This window comes from Scyliorhinus canicula, chromosome 15, assembly GCF_902713615.1.
Source record: "Scyliorhinus canicula chromosome 15, sScyCan1.1, whole genome shotgun sequence".
NCBI classification, from domain to species: Eukaryota; Metazoa; Chordata; class Chondrichthyes; order Carcharhiniformes; family Scyliorhinidae; genus Scyliorhinus; species Scyliorhinus canicula.
Window position 1 is genome coordinate 127373005 of NC_052160.1, and position 18018 is coordinate 127391022.

At 48.6% G+C, this 18018-nt stretch overlaps 1 protein-coding gene across 2 annotated transcripts in view; it reads left to right on the forward strand.

Annotated features, from left to right (window-relative positions):
• The window catches only part of srgap2 (SLIT-ROBO Rho GTPase activating protein 2), a 198148-nt gene extending 181682 nt beyond the window's left edge, over positions 1-16466 (forward strand). For both annotated transcript variants that reach the window (XM_038821042.1, XM_038821043.1), the window contains exons 19-22: positions 6568-6748; positions 9803-9949; positions 10063-10393; positions 14924-16466. In XM_038821042.1, the coding sequence (XP_038676970.1) occupies positions 6568-6748; positions 9803-9949; positions 10063-10393; positions 14924-15307 (1043 nt within the window). In that variant the 3' untranslated portion in view covers positions 15308-16466. The remainder of the gene's footprint in view (positions 1-6567; positions 6749-9802; positions 9950-10062; positions 10394-14923) is intronic.
• Positions 16467-18018: the final 1552 nt, after the last annotated feature.

The window sequence follows — 18018 nt, forward strand, 5'->3', positions numbered from 1 at the left end:
GAGCACATACTGCAATTGAGACACCAAATTGAAGAGGCAATATCACCAGGATCAGAGTATTCCCGAGTCAGAGAGAAGTTGAGGATAATGGAGAAAGCGATGAATGGGAAACCAAGGGAAGTGGGGACTTCCATAGTTTTGAAGATACAATCTCTTCCCTAACTCACAGTCCCATTCACTCATCACCCTCGACCCTAACTCACAGTCCCATTCACTCATCACTCTCTACCCTAACTCACAGTCCCATTCACTCATCACTCTCTACCCTAACTCACAGTCCCATTCACTCATCACTCTCTTCCCTAACTCACAGTCCCATTCACTCATCACCCTCTACCCTAACTCACAGTCCCATTCACTCATCACCCTCTACCCTAACTCACAGTCCCATTCACCCATCACTCTCTACCCTAACTCACAGTCCCATTCACTCATCACTCTCTACCCTAACTCACAGTCCCATTCACTCATCACTCTCTTCCCTAACTCAGTCCCATTCACTCATCACCCTCTACCCTAACTCACAGTCCCATTCACTCATCACCCTCTTCCCTAACTCACAGTCCCATTCACTCATCACCCTCTACCCTAACTCACAGTCCCTTTCACTCATCACCCTCTACCCTAACTCACAGTCCCATTCACCCATCACTCTCTACCCTAACTCACAGTCCCATTCACTCATCACCCTCTACCCTAACTCACAGTCCCATTCACTCATCACTCTCTTCCCTAACTCACAGTCCCATTCACTCATCACCCTCTACCCTAACTCACAGTCCCATTCACTCATCACCCTCTTCCCTAACTCACAGTCCCATTCACCCTCACTCTCTTCCCTAACTCACAGTCCCATTCACCCTCACTCTCTACCCTAACTCACAGTCCCATTCACTCATCACCCTCTACCCTAACTCAGTCCCATTCACTCATCACTCTCTTCCCTAACTCACAGTCCCATTCACTCATCACTCTCTTCCCTAACTCACAGTCCCATTCACTCATCACCCTCTACCCTAACTCACTGTCCCGTTCACCCATCACTCTCTACCTTAACTCACACTGTTGCGTTCACTCATCACTCTCTATCCTAACTCGTACTGTTCCATTCACCTTCACTCTCTATCCGAACCCACACTGTCCCATTCACCCATCACTCTCTATCCTAACTCACTGTCCCATTCACCCTCACTCTCTATCCTAACCCACACTGTCCCATTCACCCTCACTCTCTATCCTAACTCACTGTCCCATTCACCCACCACTCTCTATCCTAACTCCCATTCACCCATCACTCTCTATCCTAACTCACTGTCCCATTCACCCATCACTCTCTATCCTAACTCCCATTCACCCATCACTCTCTATCCTAACTCACTGTCCCATTCACCCATCACTCTCTATCCTAACTCCCATTCACCCATCACTCTCTATCCGAACTCACTGTCCCAAAAACCCTCACTCTCTATCCTAACTCACAGCCATCACTCTATTACCTAATTCGTATAGTCCTGTTCACTCATCACTCTGTCTGATCTATATTGTGTCTGGGCCCAGTTTGGATTTAAAATTCTCATCCTTGTTTACAAATCACCTGCTGACTTTGTCACTGCCTATTTCTGCATCCTGCCCCCGCTATCCAAGATCTCCGTGCTCCTCCAATTCATCCCTGATTTTATTCCCTCCTCCATGGGTAGCCAATCCTTCAGCTATCCAGGCCCTAAGGTTTTAGAGTTCCTTTTTTAAAATAAATTTAGAGTACCCAATTATTTTTTCTAATTAAGAGGCAATTTAGCGTGGCCAATCCACCTACCCTGCACATCTTTGGGTTGTGGGGGCGAAAACCCACGCAAACACGGGGAGACTGTGCAAACTCCACACGGACAGTGACCCAGAGCCGAGATCGAACCTGGGACTTTGGCGCCGTGAGGCAGCAGTGCTAACCACTGCGCCACCGTGTCGCCCTGGTTTTGAGTTCCTCTTAAACTTCTCTGCCTCTCTCGCTCTTCCTCCTTCAAGGTCACTCCTTAAACTTATTATTTTCCCAATTAATGGAAATATCCCTTTCGTGCTAAATTGTGTTTGGCTCAAGCTCCGGAAAACTGCCGTTGTACCGTTTTACTCGATGGAAGGTGCTATATAAATACAGGTTGTTGTTGTAATGGAAGAACTCCAAAGGGTTACTGTACAGCTCAATCTGTCCCATCCCCCTCAGAGCCTCTTCCACAACTTGGCTCTGCTCCAGGCTCACAGGGGGAATCGAGACGATTCAGTATCACAGAACCACAGGGGGCTCCTCTGCAGCTGTCCTGTCACAAAAGTCGAGAGGCGGGGGACTCGATCCGACAGAGCTGCCTCCTTTTTGTTTGACTGAAGCCACGGCGTTTCGGAATTTTAAATTTATCCCCTGTGAAAGCTGTCGGGAATAGTTGGAATTCTTTTCTCCTCCATCCCTGCCCTTGGCAGTCTGTCTCAGGGTAGGGGAGGGTGGAGGGAGGGGAGCTGCGTGCGGGTACATCATGTGCACAAGCAGGCATGGGCGAATGGGATTGGGAGTGTGAGTGCTAGTGATGCTTCGGGTCACTCTGCTGCACTACACTGCGCTGAGAGCCACGTGATCGTCTGACGTGCAGTTCAGCAACACGAACAAGGCTGTTTTTTCATCGAACTGACCCACTCTGAAGGAGTGGGGTCACCTTCCTACAACATGGCTTGTGTCCTTTAGTTCCTCTGCTGGTGAATGAGTTACTGTGATCAGCTCTGTTCCATTCCTCATTGTCCAGTCCTGCCAGTTGGCAGGGCGGAGATGTGTGTGTGAAAGTGTGCATGTTGTGACTCTGTGAAGCATTAGCTCAGCAGCAAGGGTCTGACCTAACCACTCCTTAACTCTGCTGTTCTGACTAATGGGGACGCGGCTAATACAGTGCTGTAAATGACTGAGTCAGACTGTAAATGGGTGCAAAGTGGGGCCATGTTTAAAACATCAGCCAGCCTGATCTTTCCAGTTTCCCATCAGGGGAGATGAGTTTAGATTATCCCCAAATATTTTTTAATTTAAAAGCTAAATACATTTAGAGTACCCGATTTGTTTTTTCCAATTAAGCGGCAATTTAGCGTGGCCAATCCACCTGCCCTGCACATCTTTGGGTTGTGGGTGCGAAACCCACCCAAACACGGGGAGAATGTGCAAACTCCACACGGACAGGGACCCAGAGCCGGAATCGAACTTGGGGCCTCGACCCCCCCAAATATTTATAACTGTATCTCCATTAAACATTTATTTTTTGCTCTGTGTCTTGAATGCTTATCGAATTTGTTTTTTTATTTCCGTGTTCGATACACAGCCACAATTCCACTGGACAGTGATTGTATTTACTAAATATCCCTTTGTGAATGCAGTGAGTAACTGCTCAGTCATAGACTGTGAAATACTTTGGAAGTGTGGTCACTTGTCATCGGATTTATAGTGCAGAAAAAGGCCATTCAGCCCATCGAGTCTGCACCAGCCCATTGAGAGGGCCCCCTACTTAAGCCCATGCCTCCACCCTATCCTCATAACCCAGTAACCCCACCTAACCTTTTGGACACCAAGGGGCAATTTAGCATGGCCAATCCACCTAACATGCACATCTTTGGACTGTGGGAGGAAACCAGAGCACCTGGAGGAAACCCACGCAGACACGAGGAAAAAGTGCAGACTCCACACACTCACCCGAGGCTGGAATTGAACCCTGATCCCTGGAGCTGTGAGGTGGCAGTGCTAACCACTGTGCCACCAGCCAATTTTCGCACAGCAAGATCCCATGAACAGCAATGTGATAAATCACCAGATCTCCCCCGGATGGCAGCAGAAGGAATGGGAATCAGAACTGGGCTGGTTACCGTAGCTCAGTTAGAAAGAGAAAGAGCGTAACTAAATCCCCAGGTCATCTGTTTTTCAGTGATGTTGGCGGACGGATAGGTATTGACCCAAGATAAAAGGGTCTTTGAGTCACACATGAAAATGCTTGCTGGAACCAGGGTCGGAATTCTCCGACCCCCCGCAGGGTCAGAGAATCGCCCGGGGCCGGCGTAAATCCCGTCCCCGCTGTGGCCGGAATTCTCCGCCACCCGGGAATCGGCGGTGGCGGGAATCACGCCGCGCCGGTCAGCGGGCCCCCCACGGCGATTCTCCGGCCCGCAATGGGCCGAAGTCCCGCCACTGTCAGGCCTCTCCCGGCGACGTGGTTTAAACCACCTCTGGTGCCGGCGCGAGCGGCCCTGGGGTCCTGGGGGGGGCACGGGGTGATCTGACCCCGGGGGGTGCCCCCAAGGTGGCCTGGCCCGCGATCGGGCGGGCGGGCCTGTGCTGTGGGGGCACTCTTTTTCTTCCGCCGCCGCCACGGCCTCCACCACGGCGGAGGCGGAAGAGACCCCTCCACCGCGCATGCGCCGGGGTGACGACAGCGTCCGCTGACGCTCCGGCGCATGCGCGGACTCACGCCGACCGGCAAAGGCCTTTCAGCCAGCCGTTCGCATCGGTCGACGGGGCGCCAAAGGCCGTTCGCGTCGGTCGGCGGAGCGGGAGCCACTCCGGCGCGGGTCTAGCCTCTAAAGATGCGGAGGATTCCGCTCCTTTGGGGAGGCCTGACGCCGGACTGGTTATCGCCACTCTGGCACGCCGGGATCCCCCGCCCCGCCGTGTAGGGGAGAATCCTGGCCCAGGTGTGAGGGAATGGCTGCACTCCCTCAAAAGGAAGGGAGAGGAGAGAGATTGGGAAATGGCAGGATATCGATCCTGTGGAAAGGCAGGCTTTGAGCAGGCAGTTTCCCGTTCTGTCAGCACCGAGACACACGCTCACACATATTTTACACATGTGCAGTTTCTCCCAAATGATGTCATCTTTGTTTTAGCTTCAATCATGAGTAAAAGCTGGCGATGAGAGTGAGGACAGCCAAACAGAATGTGAGTTCAGTGCACAATGCTGATGTATGTTGTAATATAAATCACTGTGCCAAAATGAATATTGAGGACAGGAATGTTGAAAGCTGGACTCTTGAACTTGGCAAAACAAACCGTCACTTGTAGCTGGCAGCCCACACCGTAAAACAAAGTCGCTAGTTTTCTCCTGTGTCATCAGCATCAGTTTGCTTATTCCTCCACCCCCCCCCCCCCCCCCCCCCCCCCCCCAATCAGACTCCCATGGGAACATTGCTTCACCTATTCATCTGGAGACATGTTCTTCCTGCCCAGCGTGAACAAAAGTTGTTTTGAACCTCACAATTTGTTTCAATGGAGCACCTTCAAGGTTAACAACTTTGAAACAAAAGTTGTTCTCCGGATGTGGGCATCGCTGGCTGGACCCAGCATTCACTGCCCATCCTTAATTGCCCTTGAGAAGGTGGTGGTGAGCTGATGTCTTGAACCGCTGTAGCCTCTGAGGTGTAGGTATGTCCAGCGTCCTGTTAGGGAGGGAATTCTATGACTTTGATCCAATGGGAGTGAAGAACTGACTGATTATACGTCAAAGTCAGGAGGGCGTGTAACTTGGAATTAACGGTGTTCCCAACCGGATTGACATACCAACCTACTTCACATTCCACTGAAACTGACAGCAACTGATCTGTTTGCCTGAGTTTCACATCAGGAGTGGGCGAGTTCAAAAGTTCCTCCTTCTCAGCTGGAGAAGTCACAGGAGGGCGAGTCCTTGAACATTTTCAAGGCTGAGATCAATAGGTTTTTAATCAGTTTGAGAATTGAGGGTTGTGGAGGGAAAGTAGAAAAGTAGACTTGGTGAGTGTTAGATCAGCCATGATCCTATTAAATGGCACATCAGGCTCGAAGGGTTGAATGGTCCACTCCTGTTCATATTTCTAATAATGTGAAGATGCCGGCGTTGGACTGGGGTGGGCACAGGAAGATGTCTTACAACACCACGTTGAAGTTTGTTTGGAATCACTGGCTTTCGGAGCGCAGATGAGTCACCTGATGAAGGAGCTACGCTCCAAAAGCTAGTGACTCCAAACAAACCCGTTGGACTTTAACCTGGTGTTGTAAGACTTCTTGCTTACGGTTTATTGCAGGAGTTCTGTCCAAGTGACCATGATAATTGCTGCAGTGTATCCTTTAGGTTGTTACATGGACCCCCTCCCCCAGTAGGTGGCACAGTTGTTAATTGTACCATCAACTGCAGTACTTAAATAATATATAATCATATTTACTGCTGACTAGGAAGTTCTCTGGCTAAAACTCAGCTGGGGTCAGTCGTGTGCTTCTGTGATTGGGCACACTGCTGTCAACTCAAAATGTTGTGGTGGACAGAATTACCCTTTTGGATTGCAAAGCAGTACCCCCACTTCCCCCACCCCAGTGCCCCTGCCCCTACCCCCTCTAATGCACTTGTGTGGACATTGGGTTGGATTAGGACCATTAAATTAAGGTTCAGCTATGTTGCTAGTTCAGAATCAGAATTTGGCGCAAGGTACCTGTGGGACTGCGCCGAGCCAGAGAAGTAAAGGGCAGTGAAATGCTTGCGGCACGTGTTGTAAATATATAAATAAACCTTTTTATTTCTCTTCCTTTTGCAGAAGGTGAGTCAATAGAAGCCATTGCTAAGTTTGATTACACCGGACGCACCGCTCGGGAGCTCTCCTTTAAGAAGGGCGCGAGTCTGCTGCTCTATCATAGAGCTTCAGAAGATTGGTGGGAGGGTCGACATAATGGAATAGATGGACTTGTCCCACATCAGTACATTGTGGTCCAAGACACGTAAGTTTTCATTAAAACCACGATAGATGTGTGACAGGTAGAGCTGCAAATCCATGGGTTACACGACAGAAATACAGGAAGCACGGAGGGGACAATTTTCCTGCACTGTTTCTGTTGGCTCTTTGCTGAAGCAATCCCAAGCTTTGCTTTCTATTTGTAGCCTTGTATCATCCTCCACAATATTACTTCAGTTTTCCCTTGAAAGATGTTATAACCCCTGCTTCCACTACACCCTGTGGCAAAGCATTGCAGACTCCAACAATCCTGTTTTTTTTTTTAAACCCCCTAATGCCACTCCGTGACAATTTTTAAATAATAGTCAGTCGACACTGATTCTCCAATCAACGGGGCATAGCCTTTCCCAAGTCACTTCATCAAATCACTTTGTGATTTTTAAAAAATGTCATTCAATCTTCCGTCAACCATCTCTCCTCCACTGGATATAGGACCAGTATCTGAAGTCCTTCCTCAACTATCAGCCCTGGCATCATCCTGGTGAATCTGTGCTCGAGTGTTTCTATGACGAGGACTCCAAAACTGCATCTATTGCTCTAACTGGAGCCCAACCAATGCGGCGAATAAATTAATCATCACAGGGTGGCACAGTGGTTAGCACTGCTGCTTATGGCGCTGAGGACCCAGGTTCGATCCCGGCCCTGGGTCACTGTGCGTGTGGAGCTTGCACATTCTCCCCGTGTCTGCGTGAGTTTCACCCCCACAACACAAAGATGTGCTGGGTAGGTGAATTGGCCACGCTAAATTGCGTCTTAATTGGAAAAAAATAATTGGGTACTTAAAATTTTTTTTTAATTGACCATCACTTCTTCACTCTTGTACTCTGTGCCCCTATCCCGTGTTCACGATTTCATTATCACCAATTCCATGCTTAAAACAAGGGATCTTTCTGTTCATCCAAGATTTAGACCCTTTCGATTGAGCGCACATTCCCATTCCTGCCTTTGCCTCTTGCAGTGTCTCACCATTTAATTATCTGCATTGTGTTTGCCTCCTATCTGTGTAATCTTCGAACACCTCTGTCGTCCTGCAGGATTTTTCCATCCTCCTCTCTGTTTGCCAAACACTCGATCTTTACGTTGTCTGCAAAATACAAAATTATTTTTCCTTCTGCCAATGCTCAATCAGCTGCTTTTGCTAAGAACCAAACTGGATTCAGGATTTACCCAGGGGCGGTATGGGGTTGGGGGGTTGCATCCAGTCTGCTCCATTTCCTGTCCGAATACAGTCATTTTTTCCAAAACTCTGTTTCCTGTCTGCCAATCTACTTCTCTGCCCATCTTACTAAATTGGCTCTTGTGTCAGAACCTAGATATTTTTAATGAGCTTCTTGTGGGACACCTTATTAAACACCTTCTGGAAATGCAGGTGCCAAACATTGACTGTATTATCATTATCTATTAAAATGTATCACTTTTATTAAAATCTGTTCACATCTTTTCTGGCATGACTTGCTATTAGCAGAACCACGTGTGATATCTATCATTATAAATGCTCTTTGATTTTTGTTCAGGAGATTATGTGCAGAGTTAGGTTACATATTTATTCTCATTTTTCTGCCCTCTCATATCTATTCCATTGATATTTGATGCCCTCTCCCATGGTGGTGGGGAGTATTTAAATAGGAGGAAAGAAGGTAGTTGGGGATCCGACCAATTCCACTCATAGAATTTACAGTGCAGAAGGAGGCCATTCGGCCCATCAAGTCTGCACCAGCTCTTAGAACGAGCACCCTACCCAAGGTCAACATCTCCACCCTATTCCCATAACCCAGTAACCCCACCCAACACTAAGGGCAATTTTGGACACTGAGGGCAATTTAGCATGGCCAATCCACCTAACGTGCACATCTTTGGACTGTGGGAGGAAACCGGAGCACCCGGAGGAAACCCACGCACACACTGGGAGGATGTGCAGACTCCGTACAGATAGTGACCCAAGCCGGAATCGAACCTGGGACCCTGGAGCTGTGAAGCATTTGTGCTATCCACAATGCTACCGTGCTACCCTCCTATTAAGCCAATGGCGAGAAGGTCCGCAGGCGTCTTCCAGCCCTCAATGAGACCTTTAAGTGGGCAATTAATGCCACCTCAATAGTCTTCTCCCACCACCACTGGAATTAACCAGTGGCAGGTGGGCCTGTCACCAGACAAGGAGCATGATGAGCAAAACTCTGTGGATTACTCTTGCTGGCTGTGTGGGGAGGGAGGGAGGGAGGGGCGGGGGCGGATTCTGATCCCATGGAAGGTCTGCCAAAGCTGTTGAATTCCCCAAAAGACCCAACCCAGGTCTCTCGCCAGCTGTCCAGCCAGCAGCTGAAACCCCTGTCACCTCCGTAGAACTCCTACACGGGGCAACAACTGCTCAAGTGCAGCCGTAGCATCTGAGTGTCAGCCTTGAGGGAATGAAGGGAATTCCCAGAGGTGCGTAATCAAACTGGAGCTTCACCTCGTTCAGGCTTTACCGAGTGTCCGTAACCCTGAGGTAAAGCACTGAAAACAGCCTTCTAACCCAAACAGTAGCATAACAGTGTTACAAAAATCATTCTAGGGGTGCAGTGGTTAGCACTACAGCCTACGGCACTCAGGACCCGGGTTTGATCCCGGCCCTGGGTCACTGTCCGTGTGGAGTTTGCACATTCTCCCCATGTCTGCATTGGTCTCACCCCCACAACACAAAGATGTGCAGGTTAGGTGAATTGGCCACGCTAAATTGCCCCTTAATTGAGAAAAGAAATGGGTACTCTAAATGTATATAAAAAAGGAAGAAATATCATTCCAATTATTTTTATATTCGAAACAGTTTTAAATGGACGGGTTTTAAGTTCTGTGCAGTGACATTTATATTTGTTTCTTGTTTCTTTCTCTCTTGACCCATTCTCTCCGCTCACCTCAAATACTCAACCCTCACTTTCTCTCGCTTTCTTCTTCTTCATTCCTCCCCACCCTCTTTTTTTTCTCCCTTCCCTCTTTCTCCCTCCTAACTCTCCCTTTTCTTTCCTTCCCATCCCTTATCTCTCTCACTCGTTCTCTCGCTCAGCGACGATACGTTCTCTGACAGGCTGAGCCCAAAAGATGACATTGAGCCGAGCAGTGCCCCTCCCCCGGTGGAGCAGCCAGTGTCCAAGAGCAGCGTCAGTTCACCAACGGGACATGTTGCTGACATCTACTTGGCAAACCTGAACAGGTCAGAGTTTCTTCCCAGGAGATAGTCACTAGCTGAAAATACAAACACATGCTGTGAATGGTCTTCGCTTCATTCGATGATTTTAAGCTGTTCCTCTTGCATCATTGACTCAGGCAGAAGAAGAAGTCCGAGTCCGGGAGCATCCGACGCTCGTTCCGATCCGGTGAGGGACATGGTGTTGCCGGGCACGGGTCGGGATCCTCGCCTGCAGATGGTGTACCGCAGGCCTCAGTCAGTCCCAGGAGCTCTCCTCAAGTAACCCAAAACAGCAGCAAGGAAACAGCGGACAAGCGGCCAACAGTGGCCCACGGCAGCCTGAACTCGGTTACCCGCCGGCCTTCGGCAAACCGGGCCGACAGTCCACAGGTCCGTAAGGCGATGGCTGCAGGAAGATCCAGAAGCTTCAGCAACCACAAGCCACTGGACCCGGAGACTATAGCACAGGTACAATACTGTCCCTCCACAGCTTCCCATGGAACTGCACAGTCTTGGTGCTGGCTTTATGTGAGGCACAAGGACAAAGGCCAGGTGCAGCTGTGGTGCCTCTCTCGGTTGAATATCTTGCTGACACTCAGTGCCTCGACTCTCACATGAGGAGCAGTAACTTGCTGAAGTTTGTGGGAACTGATTGCACTCTGAGCTTAACTGGGGACAACAGTGTCCATTGTATACTGAGAACATAGGAACAGGAGGATGTTGTTCAGTACATCGAGCCTGTTCATTGAATAGACATGACTCCAATACGGTACGTTGCCTCCCTGGTGCCAGGGTCAAGGATGTCATAGGATGGCTGCAGAACAGTCAGAGCTCATAGTTCACGTTGGTATCGATGACATGGGTAGAAAGAGGGTGAGGTTCTGAAGGTGGATTTTAGGGAGTTAGGTAAAACACTAAAAAGCAGGACCTCAGAGGAGCAATCTCCAGCTAACCAACAGCATCACGTGCGCATGAGCAGAGAAACAGGATGAATGTGTGGCTGGGGAGATGGTGGGGGAGGGAAAAATTCAGATTTCTGGGGCATTGGGACCAGTTCTGGGGAAGGTGAGACGTGCACAAGCCAGACTGTTTGCACCTCAATGGGGCTGGGAACAATAACCGTGCTCCTGCAGGTGGGGGGGGTGGTGTTGGGGGGTGGTTTGAGCGAGTTTGGCAGGGCGATGGGAACCCAGGGTAGACTCGGGTGGGGCAAAATCAGAAATGGTAATGGTCGGCAGAGAATCAGTGAGTGAGTCTGGAAGACCGAAGAAACAAAGGATAGCAAATAAAATAGAGAGTTTAACAGTGTTCACGGGTATATACTTCAATGCAAGGAGTATAGTAAATAAAGCAACATGCTGAGGGCACAGATCAAAATATGGCAGTTTGATATCATTGTTATTACAGAAACATGACGTAAAGAGGACAGGGATGGCAGCTCACATTTCAACATTGGATAGTTTTTGCGTGAAAGAATTGAGGGAACAGAATTCGTACGGTTAATATTTGGCCAGTATTTAACAAGTCCAACAAGAGAGGTTCTGGATTTAGTTTTTTAGATATTTAGATTAGTACAGCACAGAACAGGCCCTTCGGCCCTCGATGTTGTGCCGAGCAATGATCACCCTACTCAAGCCCACGTATCCACCCTATACCAGTAACCCAACAACCCCCATTAACCTTATTTTTTCGGACACTAAGGGCAATTTAGCCTGGCCAATCCACCTAAACCGCACATCTTTGGACTGTGGGAGGAAACCGGAGCACCCGGAGGAAACCCACGCACACACGGGGAGGACGTGCAGACGCCGCACATACAGTGACCCAGCCGGGAATCGAACCTGGGACCCTGGAGCTGTGAAGCATTTATGCTAACCACCATGCTACCGTGCTGTTTAGAAAATGAAGCTGGGCAGGTGGAAGGCGTGACGGTGGGGGAGCATTTTGGTAATGGTGATCATAAATCAGTTAGTTTAAACCTAATTATGGAAAAACACAAAACTAGAACAGGAGTTAAAGTTCTGGCAAGGCCAATTTTACTAAGCTGAGCAATGATTTAGTCAAAAGTGGACTGGAAACATCTATTTGAAGGTAAATCGGTGTCAGGTCAGTGGGCAGTATTCGTAGGGGATATTCAAGGGTTTCAGGTAAACATGTTCCCACAATGAAAAAGCGTGGGGTGGCAAGGAGCTTGCAGGGTAAGAAAAGGCAAAAATGGGGAAGTAATGTCAGACACCGAGAACTCAATACTACAGAGAGTCACGAGGAAATAATAATGGGATTAGCATCTTTGAAAGTGGATAAATCACCAGGGCTTGATGAAATGTATGTACCTCAGGCTGTTAAAAGAGGCTAGAGAGGAAATTGCACAATGACCATAATTTTCCAATCTTCACTGGATATAGGTGTGGTGCCAGAGGATTGGAGGTCTGCTAACGTTTATCTTTGTTCAAAATGGGAGCAAGGGGGTGGCACGGTAACGCAGTAGTTTGCACTGGGACTGCGGCGCTGAGGAACGGGGTTCGAATCCCGGCCCTGGGTCACTGTCCGTGTGGAGTTTGCACATTCTCCCCATGTCTGCGTGGGTTTCACCCTCACAACCCTGGTTAGGTGGATTGGTCACGCTAAATTGCCCCTTAATTGGAAAAAGAAAAATAATCGGTACTCTCAATTTATTTATTTTTTAAATGTGAGTGAGTGATAGACCCAATAATTACAGGCCAGTCAGTCTGACCTTGGTGGTGGGCAAATTATTGGAATCAGTTCTGGGGGAAGAGGGTGCTAATTCACTGCCCTGCACATCTTTGGGCTGTGGGGGTGAAACCCACGCAGACACTGGGAGAATGTGCAAACGCCACATGGACAGTGGCCCAGGGCCGGGATCGAACCCGGGTTCTCAGCGCCGTAGGCAGCAGTGCTAACCACTGTGCCACCGTGCCACCCTGAAGCCAACATACCTTTGCTGAGCTGTAGGGAACACTCCTTTCGTGACCATGATGCCGCAGCCCACACAACGGGGCAATTGGCTGTCACCATCCAGGATTCCAAGGCAGAACTCTTGTTTCGACAGCTGGGGACTGTCAGGAGTAGCATTTAAATGCCTGTCTCGGGCAGGCACGCGATGACTGAGAGCACGGGCTCGCTCTTTTAAACGATTAAAATCTGTGAACTTTGTGAAAACCACAACCCATATTTTGAATTTTCGAACTATTTCGACACCAGTTTGTTTAAACAGCTTTATACTAATTAAAATGATATTTTTACGAATAATTAACAATACAAAAACGGGCTATTTCTCCAGATGGTCTTTAAGCTACATTCAAGCCCTCTACCCCATCCCCCAGTGCTGTGTTTGCAGTATTGATGGTCTTGTTAACTTGTCCTGCGCTACTTGTAATGATTTGTGAATCTGTACCCCTAAGATCCCTAGGCTTCTCTACCCTTTTTCAGTCAGGGAATAGGATGTCCTTAAATCCTCCCGGCAAAATTCAGCAAACAGCACAACAACAGGAATGCAGCCAGTCCCAAACTTTGCAGATTTGCCTCTCTCAGTTCTTTGTTGTGCAGGAGAAAGTAGCGTGTTGAGAAGTCCCGGTTATTGATGTGTCTTCAGCGCAGGAACACGATCCTGAGGATAGTGTTACAGTCTGAACGCTTTGAACAACTATTGAGTGATTTACAATTATGGTGGGGGGGGGGGGTTTTGCAGCTTGTTCCGTGGGACCGTCTGTTTTGACGTTCCGTCAAACTGTTCTTTGTACACAATTTCTGAAGGAGAGGGAGAATGTGGAATTGGGTTTCGTGGAAAAACGCAGACACCAGGAAAATGTGTCTGTTGATCGAGGTTTTTGATTATCCAGTTTGTGAACAAGTTAATGCAACAGGGATCAGCCAGGAGTACTGGGAGTTTAACTCTGATCGCTGGTATCTAGAAATCCTTGTGTTGCCATAGGGCTCTGCAATCATTGTGATGTGATCCTCCATTACCTCAAACTCTAAACAAGCTCTTTCTAAATTACAATAATTGGTTTGTTTATTTTCATTCTTCCAACAAAGCATTCCAACCCTGAAGGTTACGACACAGAATCACGAGGCCCTTTCTCTTCAACTTGGATTTGTTATTCTCTTCAGAATCCTTTTCTTCATTTTGATTTATTTGCATTGCCTCTTTCCCCTAATTTGTTCCCCAACTCAGTGCACTGACGGCAAACCAGGACCATGTCACCCACCAGGGGGTGTCTGAGAGGGAGGAGAGGGGCTTGGGTCTGCAATGGACGGCATGGTAGCACGGTGGTTAGCACTCTGCTTTACAGTGCCAGAGTCCCAGGTTCGATTCCCGCTTGGGTCATTATCTGTGCGGAGTCTGCACGTTCTCTCCGTGTCTGCGTGGGTTTCCTCTGAGTGCTCCGGAGTCCTCCAAGTCCCGAAAGACGTGCTTGTTAGGTGAATTGGACATTCTAAATTCTCCCTTTGTGTACCCGAACAGGCATCAGAGTGTGAGACTAGGGGATTTTCACAGTCACTTCATTGCAGTAAGCACTTGTGACAATAATACAGATTTTTAAATGTTATGCTGTGTATAACTGGCATGTGTATAATTGGGATGTGTAAACACTGCACAATCCTGTGCATAACTGTGATGTGTACACACAGTGCAGTCCTGTGCATAACTGGGATGTGTACATGTTGTTACGGTCCTGTGTATAACAGCTGTGCAAATACTGCAGTCTTGTATACAACTGGGGTGCGTAAAGCATACATGAATGCAAAGAGAAATCAAATCAAAATGTTCACACAAAGGGGAGCAATATCTGGATCGGGTTTGAGTTCCAGGCTTTATAGGATGGCGGATGCTTGGCTGAGTAGGTTTAATGTGCAGTGTGTTCCTGAACAGTCTTTGGGGTTTCTGTTCTATTTTAAGTCTATCTGATCATTGCAGAGAATGCCTCACCCTTAGGTTTCAGCTTTCCTAATATATCAGGACATTTTGTTTTCTAGGATATTGAGGCAACAATGAATTCGGCCCTCAATGAACTACGTGAGCTGGAGCGTCAGAGCACCGTGAAACACGCCCCAGATGTGGTCTTGGATACCCTGGAACCTATGAAGACATCTCCATCCGTGGGTCCCACATCCGAACCGTCCAGCCCCCTCCATTCCCGCATTCTGAAGGACTCTGAGTCCTCTCTCCAGAGGAGTGCCAGCTCATCCGGGGATATGCCATGTACCTTCAGGCCAGTGAAGTCCGTGAAAATAGCAGCCCAGGTGAAGCCTCCGGCACTGAGGCCCAAACCAGTGGTTTTTCCAAAGACCAATCCAACCGCCCCTAGCCTCGGATCCCCCACAACACAGCAGCCAACAGACAAGTCTTGCACCGTGTGAGACCCTCCGCGTGGGCACAGGGATGACTGAATGATTGTCGTTTGATTGTTCATGGATGGCGAAAGGGGACCAATATCGCCTTCGATCGGTGTTGAGCTCGAGGAATGACCATTGCTTCGCGATAGGGTTTTGGTCCAGTTCCCCAACCAGAATATCAATCAGTCCTGACTCGTGACGAACTCTAGATCTTCTTTCCTTGCCACTAGATGGATCAAACCAGCAGAGCCCAACCTGCGCCTCAATGTAATATTTCAGTCTTCGCAGTGAAACTGGGAACAAATCTAATGCCGACTTCATTCAGTCCTTTCAAGCCAAACAAACCCGTGCAGCGGTGTTTGCTCCGTCGATCTTCCCAACTTTCAAAATCCATTGCTTCCCAGACCTTTGCTCGCATACCCACTGGATTTGTCGCTTGTTCTGTGCCGTCCGCGTTTGCTTGTTGAGGGGAAAAACAAAGCAGTAATGGAATCATTTGTTGCCTTGAAAGCAGAAATTGGAATTTTATTGTTTTCGTTAAATCCTCCTGACTGTTACGGTAACGCGGGTATTCTGGGGCCTTTGCCTTGGTTCAGTAATTCACCACCAAAAAATTATATCCATCGATGGGGGATATGCGAAACCATCAGTTCTTCTTTTTGTTTAAAAAAAAATGTAATCCAAGAGTTGCTATGTCTCCTTTTTTAATTTTATTTTTGAAAGCTGTGTACATTTGTAGTACTAAACTTAAAACAATGCTTACCCATGCGTGTGCCAAGGGAGTTGAGGCCTTGTCAAAGGCCTTCAGAGTTTAGCACAAAGAAAACAAAATACAATTGCTGCAATTAATTTTTTTAATGGACTTTTATTGTGAACTGTCCTGTGCAAATGGTGAATTATATTTTGGAAAATTCATGGTATTGAAAACTGGAAATGTTTTTGTAGGTTAGCTGAAAAAAAATAATATTTTTAGGGGATAGACTCCTGGACGACCTCTGATGTTGTCCTGTGGAAGCTCCACAGCACAATCAACAAACTGGCTTTTTCTAATTGAACCTCTCATTCATTTATTTGTGATCTTAGTCATGTTTAAATTAATTTTGATTCCCAATCATTCATTTTATTTTGTCAATGAAATGCTCCAGCCTGTTTAAAATATATCTGTGCTCAGTGTTTTACTAAAGTCCAAGGGAGTGATTGATGTTATCGCTTTAGTGTCTTAATGTGAAGGATTGTTAAAAGTGTCCACAATTACTGAGAGAGTCGGACATGACCCAGTATTAAACTGATTTGAACAGATTAGCAGCCTTCTCTCCACCTGATCTCGGGAGATGTGAGCGTGCTCAATGCGTCTGGGTTGGGAGAGAGAAATTAGGCCAGCTTTAACCCACTCTTGTCCCCGTGCCTTCCTCCACACGGGAAGTTCAGCTTTGTAACCTCGAGTGAGGGCCGACCCCATGATGGGAAGGCATCTGAGCATTCACTATCCAGGCAGAGGACCTGGGGAATTCCATCCCCCAGAAACGATCAGAGGATTGAACTGAGTTGCTGCCCGCGCAGACAAACTGGAATGAAACCGAGTGCTTCCCCTCTCCAGCTCCTTCCGTGAACCAGTGAACCATGACCTCCTCCCTCACTGACATCAGCATCACTCGCCCAAGTTAAACAGCTGCCGTCTGACTGCCTGTCCAACTGGGATAGGCTGCAATTCTGACTTGTTCCAAGTTATGGAAGCGCCCTGGCCCGAAACCAGTCGCTCCCCTGTAAGCCACAGAATGCACAATGTTTGTTTCGGGGAACTTGATCTGTGTGGCGAAGAGTTTCAGCAGAAATCCTCTCCCCCGCCCCCCCCCCCCCCCCCCCCCCTCCCCTCCCCGGGCGAAGAGTTTCAGCAGAAATCCTCTCCCCCATTCCCCCCCTCCCCGGGCAAAGAGTTTCAGCAGAAATCCTCTCCCCCCCCCCCCCCCCCCCCCCCCCCCCCCCGGTGTTTAATAAGTGTCCTAAAGCAACCGTAAGAGCTATCTCCACCCAATAAAAAGTTACAATATATAAAACAATCCCATTCTTTACCCAATAGAATAATTCACTTCAACAGCTTGGTCTCGCAGTCCAGCTCACCGATGGGCCAATTGCTGAGCTGCTCAAGTCATAACTTTAACCAATAAAAGCTGGATACTGGAGTTAACCAATCAAAAATGTCCTGCGTGTTTGTGGGGACAGTAATGACCTCCAGACAGATGCCCCCTCCCATGACCGCGTGACAGGTGCCCCCTCCCCTGACCCCGTGACAGGTATGCATCCTCTGACTCCGTGACAGGTGCCCCCTGCCCCTGACCCCATGACAGGTGACCCCTCCCTTGACCCCGTGACAGGTGACCCCTCCCCTGACCCCATGACAGGTGCCCCCTCCACTGACCCCCTGACACGTTCCCCCTCCTCTGCTCTGTAGAAAAGTGAGTACATTTAAATCCCAATTGGAAGTGTTGTGGAGTCCTGACCCCCTGCTTGATCCCCGGAGAGGAGAGTAAATGCTGATGTGTAGGCCTGGAATTCCCATGGGCATGGGCACCAGAGGGAGCAGTCACTGACACTGAGGGTGGTCATTGGCAGGGTGTGGGGTGGGAGGGTGTTAGGGTGATCGCAGTCTATCCTGGAGCACACGGGAACCGATCAGTCCATCCTCCGTCATCTTCCTTGGCAGGGATCATTATTTGGTGGGGGTCATGTGGCTCAGG